Below are 10,938 nucleotides of genomic sequence, written 5' to 3' on the forward strand. Positions count from 1 at the left end.
ATGTCATATAATAATGTCTTGAATAAAATATGCCTATTTTCCGATGTTTCTCTTTCTTTTGGCATTATCGCCTGTGTAGACACATTTCATGATGGTGAGTTTAATTTCCTTAATTATAACAATTGCAGCGTTGTTTTTAAACTTGTAGTCAAGCTATAACGTATTTGATTTTTATCATGTATGACTAAAATCATGCAGGGATTAAAACAAATTCTGAGCAAAAACGTTAAGGTTTTTTTTTCCCTTTCTGGTAGTCAAAATACAATGCCCACAATATAATATACAGTGTTGGGCTGCCGAAACTCCGAACGCGTGCATGTCGAGGGGCGAGCTGAGATATAGTACTAGAATGTCTTCAACCGTTTGCGCAAATGAATTAAGAATTTATAGTGCTATATCTCAGCTTAATTAAACATAATTATATTGTATACACGGTTTAAAAAATCTGGAAAAAAATATTGCGCTGAAGGAATTTGCGTATTTTAATTTTACCTGTCATGTTTGTGGTTTTTCATCATTATACAGTCTGTTTAAATAAGTATTCAGAGACACATGCAGTGCTACTTTTTGTCTTTTTTCTGTTTAACGTTTATTAAACTGCAGCTCAAAATAGAATAGGCCTATACCCTAAATAAGGATAAATTATATTGGAACGCAGACATCGTCGATATACGATAATATCGTCATATCGCCCAGCCCTACTGTAAAAGCCTCACTTCTCTCAACATGGGGACAGGAGAGGTGACAGTGAATACATGAGAAAACGTGCGTTACTTAATTAAAAAAATAACTCGGATATTTTCTTGTAAATTTAAAAATAATGCGTTACTTTACTAGTTACTTGAAAAAAGTAATCAGATTACACAACTTGTATTACTTGTAATGCGTTACGGCCAACACTGTTCATGACTGTTTCTTAACACACTTAAGCAGGCTTTTAAAAAGTGCTCTTTGTAATAATGTCAAATTAAAAGTTTTACTTTAAATTACATTTTAAATAACACTAAAGCACATGTAAAGTACTTGATTATAATTTTTGATATTACATTTAAAGTTAACATATTTTAAAAGTACTAAATTGTAACTTCATCATTACAAATGTGTAATTCAGCTAATTGCATTTAATATCAATTTAAACTATAATACATTTTTATTTAATTGCAATTATCATGGTGTCCAAAAACATTACATTCAGTTTGCGCTTAAGTACATTTCTGTCATGACAACTCTCTGAGGGATTGGCATGGTAATGCACATGACAATGTTAATGTATTTGGTCTTGGCGGAATAGATATAAATATAAATAGATAAATACTGAGACTTGCTACTGCCAATACATCCACAACATGCTGCTGTGAGCATGTAAGAAATATTGCTGCTGTAAATATAACATACATGAAATAACCCCATATAGCATACATGAATCACCTCGTAGCAGATCTATACAGGTGGAGCTGGGGAAGGAGGAGGGTTTCTGAAGCAAGCTGCAACTGCTACGGCAAGCACTAGTCATATATTTGAATGTTGAGCAGCGAGCTCATTGGCTACCGATACAGGAGAGAACCAATCAGCTGTGCCATGTGATAATGATGTCATTAGGTCAGATTGAGTTAGACCTATCGGACTGCGCCATCTAGAGTTTCATGCCAGAACTCTGTATTAAGTATATTATTACTGTAATAAGTACTCTTTTTAAAAGTATGATAACGTGTACTTCTTTTTCACTTTTTTTTTTCATTATGGTGCATTTTGGTGTAGTGTTGTTTATTGATAAGACGAGAATTTGAGTGTGCTTTTATTGGCCAGGTAATTGTTTGAGCCAACCATCAGCGTATACATTTTCATAGTCTTGAGTTCAGTATTGCAGAAAGTGATTTGACGTGTCTCTGTGGGAAATGCTGCTGTTTTAATGAAGATGTTGTTGATGGTGTTGTAGGACAGGCCGCTGTTCAAACACATCCTGTCCACGCTGGAGTCCATGTGGAACGACAGTCACTTACCTGATGAGTGCAACACTTTCCTGCACAATAAAGCAGAGTGGAGGTACAGTAACTCACTAATGATTACATACTGCACAAATATCAATATCATATTCCTGCCAGTTGATGGATTTTTTTGCGTTACTACATTACACAAAAATGCAACACAAAATTTAACTAAAGTTTAAATACTGCAAAGTTTTAAGCAAAATTAAGTAGGTAATAATATAGTATAATATAATACACAATGTAACACTTTTATTTTATTTCTAACACACTGCCATGCGTGCCTGTTCACACATTTTGTGTACTGGTGGTCTAGAAAGTTCTGGGTGTTCGATGCTATATTAAGATTGGAAGTGGGCCACAAAGAGGTTCCTGTCCCTCCCTACAGCTAAACAGAGAAACAGACAGAGCCACAGAAACAAGAAGAGAAGAAATGTGATGGGTCAAAAAGGGGAAATTGAGGTCATGTAAATGTGAAATTTCAACAGCGTTTGTCAGAAAAGAAACTGACAAGGAAATCAATCACACGGGAAGTTTTGGGTTGGAGTGGAGCAAGCAGGGGGTGGGGCTAAACGAGAGGGGCCGTCCTGATGGGAGGAGTTTGAGGACTTGAGTTCTAGCTGCTGTCCATTTATAAATAACTGTTGTCTGGAGAGAATGCATAGCTCCCTCTGCTGGTTACATAACATATTACAAACGAACAATGACTCAGGCTTGACTGTACACACCTATAATTAAAGAAACACCGCTGGACGATTCTGCACTAAATGTCGCCGACCAGCTAAGAAAATGTCTCACCTTTAGCAGCATTTATGCTGTCTAGGGAATAAAGACAGCATTCAGCCATTATTCTTCCATCAAATTGCAGAGCTTTGTATGCTGTGACTGATGACCAGCCCAATGAAATCAGCATACAAAAACAACAGTTTCTTCAAAACACCATATAGCCATTTGTTAGAGCATGTGGAAACATATTTTAATACAAAATACATGCCTGTGAGTATGTACTAACAGTACAGACACCATGTGTGTCTAAAATGGGACATTTGTATACAGGTTTAACAAAAACTATGAGCACTATTAGACCCAAAAAGTGTTTTTTTATTTTTTATTTTTTTTGCCAGTTGTTATAACATATTTGAACACAAATTTCTTAATATTGCTTTTTTTTATCTTTAAATAAGTGTTTTTCTCTTTTCTTTTTATCTGTTGTTCTGGCCTCAAAGTCCAGTGAAATTTATAATTATATTGCTAAAATTGTTAGTGCAATCCAAAAGTGTGAGTGTTGTTATAAAATTTGTTACAAAATAATTAATAATAATAATAATAATAAATAATAAAAAAACTGAAAGCAATAAATAATGTTAAAATGTAAAAAAAAAATAATAATGTATCACCTAATCCTAAATATAATTACATCTCCATAAATATTTTATGTACATCAGTGTATGCCACATTATGCATAAATAAATACAAATAGGTATGTTGTCAGTGGCAAACAAGCTAATCACTTATTGATTTGTGACCCTGGAGCACAAAACCAGTCTTAAGTCGCTGGGGTATATTTGTAGCAATAGCCAAAAATACACTGTATGGGTCAAAATTATCGATTTTTCGATTCATGAATAGTGGTATTGTGTTGATGAATATGATGTGTATTGTGTGAGCAGGTGTGAGATCGAGGCGACTCTAGAGCGTCTGAAGCGGCTGGAGAGAGATCTGAGCACCAAAGAACAAGTGCTGAAAGAGAGAGAGAGACAGTTAAAGATGTGGGAGAGAAAGCTCATCGAGCAGTCCAACACACCGGTGAGTCTCTGTCTTACTGCAGGTCACTGAGGACTTTGACTCATCGCTCTAACCAAAAGTAATCGTTTACTCCAAAGTCAATCTGAATCATTTCTGTCGTGCTTTACTCTCATGTTTTCCCAGATCTTTTATTTCTTTGGTAGACCATAAAAGGAGATGTTCTGAAGAATATTTCTAGTCTTAAATATATCTTATAGAATATCCATGCTCCTTTCCATACTATGAAAGCAACTGACAAGGGACTGTCAAGATCCAAAAATAGAACAATAAAATTACTATAACCCTTGTGAAAAAGTAGTACTCTTCAGCATATAGTTTTAAAAAGAGTGTTTATTACGGAAATAATATAATTTAAACGATAATACTTAAGTGCAACCTGAATGTTATGTTTAATTGCATCTTAATTGCAATGAAAGGAAAATGTATTATTTGAAAGATTTATAAATAGCTGAACAAATATCTGGATTTCATAATTACTTTGTGTTTGAAATATGGTTAAAGTGTATACTCACAAATGTACTGACAAACATTTATGTTAAACTAAAAAAATACTTTAATGTAATTTCTATTGAAACTTGTATTTCATGTATTTAAATACATTTGTAATTACACATTTGTAATGATGAAGTTGCAATTTAGTACATTTAAAAACTAAACTTTAAATGTATTGAATAACACTACAGTAAAAAGATAATCAAGTACTATACATGTGTTTTAGTGTTAGTCAACACAACAAAATGAGTGTACATTAAAATTATGTTATTAAAACATAATGATTTAAAATGTACTTTAAAGTAAATCTTTTAATTTGACATTTCGTTCATATTATATTATCTGCAATTAGTTTTTTTTTCTAAATATATATAAATATAAGATTTTTAAGTACACTACAAGTACACATTCAAAACAATTGAGCACATTTCTTTTTCATAGTCCATAGAAAATTGTGTTGTTGTGACATTAATTGTGACAGTTAATTGTGACATTTTGAATGAACTGTTCCTTTAAGAGGTCTCTAACGTACATAGAAACAAGCCACTCCCGTATGTTACTTGCGGCTCACCTGAGCATCATGGGATGCAGTGTTTCACTGCATAACTAAACCAGACTACAGCCTCCACAGATCCTTTATATCTATGCATTTGGCAGTCGCTTTCGTACAAATCGATATATTGTGTTCAAGGCATATATTTAGTCAGATCACAGATTCCGTGTGGATCAAACCCACACCCTTGGCGTGCGAGTGCCGTGCTTTACTGTTTGAGCTACAGGAACGATGTATGAATAAACACACATGACAGCAGAAACATTATTAGCTTGTTTCATGACTATTTAAAGTGTTGCAAAAAAGGAAGCGCAATCTTTTCAGTGGTTGCGTGTCTTCAGCTGTACGCTTTGCCCTTCTGAATCACCGTTCAAATCTTATGTTACTGATTTCCTTACCTTCATTTCTTCTTTTCCTGTCTTTGTCCTTTTGACTTTTTCTGTGTTCTTTTGTCATCTGTCCTCGTCCTATCAGTTCTTTCTTCCTCTGGCGGCAGCGTTAAGCTCAGAGTTGTTTGTTGACTCGAGTGTGGCGGAGGAAGTGAGTTCAGAGGTGTCGTGTGATGGAGCGCTGCAGGCCATCATGAGGGAGTTTGATCAGATGTTTCCTCTGGAACCACAGGCCAATCTGAACTCCTCCAAGATCCCCATGCCTTTGAGCTTAGCTGCGTTTGACTCATCCGATGACAGTGATTAGGACTAGGGATGCATGATATTATCGGAATATCAGAATCGGCCGATAATGGCTTTAAATGTACATATCTTGCGCTAGGCAAGCTCCATGATGTACTAAGCGCACTAGAGACGGCTCACCCTGATGCCGTTTTTATTGCAGCTGGCGACTTCAGTGCAAATTATGGACTGTTCTTCCCAAATATCACCAACATGTGGACATTCCCACCCGCGATCGGCATCGGCCCGATATGAATAAATGTGCCGATATGTCTTGCCGATAAGAGGAATATGTTAACTCACATGTGCTCAGGGTGTGCTAGCGATTAGATCACATCAGAAATGTGACTAATTCTGGAAGCAATGTTTTGCCTGAATGGCAATTAGAGTCACTGTTTTGGATCGCTGCATCAAAACTGAGAATGCATGTACAGAATGACGCGTTCGGTGTATGATAGAGTAAACAGTAATAGCACGTGTAGCGGTAGCAGCGGCAGCCTCCCCCGGGTCCTAAAGCCCAGTTCGGTAAGGCGTTTTAATTCCGTAGGGGGCGCTGTTGGCCTACTTCTAATAAAATGAAAGTAAAATACACAAATAACATTTAGACTGTGTTTCTGATTAAATAAAGCAGTAATTGATGTCATAAAATCATGAGTATGTTTTGATTTAAAGGTCAGAAGAGGTTTCAAATCATTAGGTTGCACTATAAATAATCCTTATTTGTTCGTTTGACTGAATAAGTTGTAAATGTTCCAATTTTAAGTTCTATTTTCAGACATCAGAAGAATAACGTAACACTTGGTATTTTAATGTGACGTGATATAACAAAAGTATCTGTGGCATAATATGACTATATGACATATGATAACTATATGACAAAAGACAACATATACTGTTTGTAACGAATTCAGTCCACTGAAGGCGAGCGTAGTGAGAACCCAAGTGCAGTTTATTTACAGAGTGATCCAAACATCCAAACAATAATCCGAAAGTTGACTTGACTTGACATGAACAGACTTGACGAGGCATGAACAGACTAGACTCACCGACAGCGGGTTACAACATCAATACACAGGCAGATCGGGTGGCCATGGCGGAGCAGGCAAATCATGGAACCATGGCGGTGCGGGCAGAGCGGGGAGCCATGGCGGAGCAGGCAGAGCAGGGCGCTCGGGTGATGACGGCAGAGCAGGAAGCCATGGCAGTGCAGAGACATGGACAGACCACTTGACTGTAACGGAGCAAGCAGAGAGTACTTGAATGGCCTTCTTGGCTGTGACAGGGCAGACTGTGAGTTCATGAATGGCGTCCTTGGCCGTGACAGGACAGACAGTGAGTTCATGAACGGCCTCCATGGCCATAACAGGACAGGCAATGAATTCATGGACGGCCTTAGTCGTGACAGGGCAGACTGTGAGTTCATGAACGGCCTCCTTGGCCGTGGCAGGACAGACAGTGAGTTCATGAACGGCCTCCGCCAATCACAATGCACTGGGTCAGCTGGCCAATCAGAGCAGACTGCGCTTGTCAAAGGAGGGGGCTTTGTTGAAAACGAAGCGTTTGAGAGAGGCGGGGCATAGAGGACCTACAATAATGTACAGTATTTGAAAAATAAAGTGTTTTTTGAACATTAAAGCATGTCAACATATTCATACACACAGTGTACCGTGGGCGCTAAAGGGTTAACCTAAAAAAATATACACTATTAAATTAAATTAAATATACACTAATACATTTTGGACACACCTACTAATTTTTTACTAATCATCAGCAAATTCATCAAAACACAAACTGCTTTTATACAGTATATTGCTTTACTTATTCATTCAGTTATATAAAAGAACATTTTAGTGTTCGTAAAGACAGGCACAGTTTATTTTTGTCTACAAAGCTAATTTGACCATTCAAGTAGAAGTCTTGAAACTTAATAATAACTTAAAATAGACTCAGCCCAAACATTTCACTGGTAGTGGTCTAATCAAAATTAACTGTTTTTATTCAGGATTGTTTAGGATTTAGATTGAGTGTGTTTGTGCTTTTTGAATCTTTTGTTCTATCAGGAACAGTATTTGTTTGCTGGATAAAATATGCGTTTTTTAGAATAGTTTTAAGTGGAAGCAAGTGGTCTGTCGTGTGCTGTGGAGGTTAGAGCAGTCACTTTCCTTGATTCCCTGTAAAGGCTGTATTAGGTGAGGCTGCTTGACGCCCACCGGGTCATTATGGATGTTATTTATGGCAAATGAAGTGGATGTATAGCCACATGCTGAGGAGAGCGAGAGGGAACAGCTTGTCAGCGTGGCGAGGACAGCGCACACTTACGAACAACTGACATTTCACTGACATTAAGATTGGCCAATTTGAGCAGTGTGAAGACTGGGAGGAACTCGCACACCATCAAGAAAGAGAGGGAGAGAGAATGAAAGACACGGGCAAGAAAGAGTATTTCAATATTTCTTCCAGTAGAACTGAAATGCATTACATCTGTTCCTCTAATCAGACTTTCACTAATATGAATTCAGGTAAAGTCTGGTACTCACTTGTGAAAAAAGGAGAGTTTAATTGTAATGACAATTGAAGTATTTAAAAAAACTGTACTTAGTGCAATAGTATTACTGAAATAAAAGGCCACTTAAGTGTATTTAAAGAAAGCACATCTTCATGACTATGTTTCTAAACACACTTTTAATAAGTGCACTTTGTAACACTGTCAAATTTTAAAAAAGGACACTTGACTAACACACTAAAGCACATGTGAAGCGCTTAACTGTAGCATGTTAAATTTAATGTTAATATATTTGAAATGTACTAAAACACAGCTTCTTCATTACAAACATATAATTTGCACATGTATTTAAATACACGACATACAAATAACATTATAAAACTAACATTTAGTTATATTCAGTTTAGCATAAATTCTTTTCAGTACATTCAGCAGTTCTTTAACCATATTTCAAAGACAAAGGAATTGTGATATTACATGTGAAATATGTACTAAATGCAATGATCAATGTCCAATAACATTACATTCATTTTGCACTTAAGTATATTCTTTTAAAGTATATTATTTAATAAGTACTGTTTGTAAAAGTATGCTTAAGTGTACTTCTTTTTCACAAGGAATGGTAAAACATATTGTACAGTGAAGGAAATGTTGAAAAGCTAATTAAACTAATTTGACTCTTTGTCATCTAAATAATGATAACGTGTGGGTTTGTATATTCATCCATTCTGTCTGAATTTGTGCTTGTGCATGTTGCTAAGCTTATGAAAAAAGGAGAGTTTAATTGTAATGGCAATTGAAGTATTTAAAAAAACTGTACTTAGTGCAATAGTATTACTGAAATAAAAGGCCACTTGGAAGTGTATTTAAAGAAAGCACATCTTCATGACTATGTTTCTAAACACACTTTTAATAAGTGCACTTTGTAACACTGTCAAATTTTAAAAAAGGACACTTGACTAACACACTAAAGCACATGTAAAGCGCTTAACTGTAGCATGTTAAATTTAATGTTAATATATTTGAAATGTACTAAAACACAGCTTCTTCATTACAAACATATAATTTGCACATGTATTTAAATACACGACATACAAATAACATTATAAAACTAACATTTAGTTATATTCAGTTTAGCATAAATTCTTTTCAGTACATTCAGCAGTTCTTTAACCATATTTCAAAGACAAAGGAATTGTGATATTACATGTGAAATATGTACTAAATGCAATGATCAATGTCCAATAACATTACATTCATTTTGCACTTAAGTATATTCTTTTAAAGTATATTATTTAATAAGTACTGTTTGTAAAAGTATGCTTAAGTGTACTTCTTTTTCACAAGGAATGGTAAAACATATTGTACAGTGAAGGAAATGTTGAAAAGCTAATTAAACTAATTTGACTCTTTGTCATCTAAATAATGATAACGTGTGGGTTTGTATATTCATCCATTCTGTCTGAATTTGTGCTTGTGCATGTTGCTAAGCTTATGCTACACAGAAATATTGAGTACTATAGGACATTTGTGATCATACTGAACTGTATTGGTTCTTATAAAAATGTATTTATAGTCAACATTTTGTTCTTTATCTCGGATTTATTTTTTCACTGAGCTGGTCAGCATATTGACATCACTAATCCAATATAAAAATACTTCTGATATTTGATAAAACTTTTGCTTGGGTTATTTCTTAGAGGTAAAAATGTAATAACATCATGTGCATTCCTCAGATATGCTGTCGTTATATTTATCTCCACTAGATAGTTTTTTTTTGTTGTTTTTTTTTGAGAAATCTCTCGTATCAATGATTTAGGTGAGACTGTAATATCTTCCTGTACTGATGTCTAAAGATCTGATTTACTGACAACACAGTTCTGGGCTGAAATCAAAGGACTGTGACTGTTTTAACGTGTGATACATGATCAATCTTGACTGAGCTATATTGTGCATCAGTCTGTCTGTCTTGTCTGTTCTGATGGAACTGGATTATGTTCTTAGAAGTTTAAAGAAAATTTGACATTTTATGGAATAATTCATTACTTTAAAGGGTAAAATATGATGTCATCACATAACCTGGGATACAGTTTCACATCATTTTATTAATAGTTAATGTAATTCAAAAACAAAATAATAAAGACAAAATGCTAACTTTTATTTTGTAAAAGCTTCAACATTTGCTAATAAAGAAAGTAGACGTTGGAAACACGGGCTGAGAATGTCAAAAATAGCATTCCTCACAGCATCTAACAAGAGTTATTGTTAAAATAATTTTTTACACTTATGCAATTGAGGGATTATACTGTATACCAATATTTATTTTTTGGGATCACAAGTGAGCATCATATACTGTATTATGAACGAATCAGAAGTTGATAAATTGATTGTGGGTATTCAGTCGTTCTTGTTGTTAATACTGATAAATCTGTACTCCATATTAACACTGGCTGATCTGTACTCCATATTTACACTGGCTGAATATTTAGCTGAATATCAGTTAACAGGTGAAAATGATGACACAGATGCACATGTGAGTCTTTCTGTTCTTCTGTCTGTGTTTGACAGCTTCTCCCAAACCTGGCCATCCACTCCTGGACAGAAGAACATGTGGTGGGTAGAATATTTCTCAATAGAGATGATCTGATCAGAGTTTACTTTCAGATTTTTGTTCTTTTTTAACATAATTTGTCTTTACAGCAATTCTGGATGGAGCAGATTTTTCAAGGTGAGATTTTTCATCATATATATATATATATATATATATAGTCCAGAATGGTTTCTTTGATAGTTATAGTGTTTTAGGTATAGGGTTAGAGAATAGAAAAGATCATTAGGTCAGTATAAAAGCAATAAGAACTGATACAGTCAACTGAAGCTGACTGAAAGTGAGAGTCCCTGCTATGATAGAAACATAAGCGTGCGCGT

General features: G+C 35.1%; 1 protein-coding gene across 1 annotated transcript in view; it reads left to right on the forward strand.

The window, feature by feature from the left end:
* Positions 1 to 726: 726 nt before the first annotated feature.
* Positions 727 to 10,938, forward strand: part of LOC107718456 (mitogen-activated protein kinase kinase kinase MLT-like) — a 24,540-nt gene continuing 14,328 nt past the window's right edge. The window contains exons 1-5 of the mRNA XM_016525535.1: positions 727 to 741; positions 1,937 to 2,043; positions 3,656 to 3,791; positions 10,579 to 10,623; positions 10,711 to 10,738. Of these exons, the coding sequence (XP_016381021.1) occupies positions 727 to 741; positions 1,937 to 2,043; positions 3,656 to 3,791; positions 10,579 to 10,623; positions 10,711 to 10,738 (331 nt within the window). The remainder of the gene's footprint in view (positions 742 to 1,936; positions 2,044 to 3,655; positions 3,792 to 10,578; positions 10,624 to 10,710; positions 10,739 to 10,938) is intronic.

This window comes from Sinocyclocheilus rhinocerous, unplaced genomic scaffold (genome assembly GCF_001515625.1).
Source record: "Sinocyclocheilus rhinocerous isolate Xijiao unplaced genomic scaffold, SAMN03320098_v1.1 scaffold2077, whole genome shotgun sequence".
NCBI lineage: Eukaryota > Metazoa > Chordata > Actinopteri > Cypriniformes > Cyprinidae > Sinocyclocheilus > Sinocyclocheilus rhinocerous.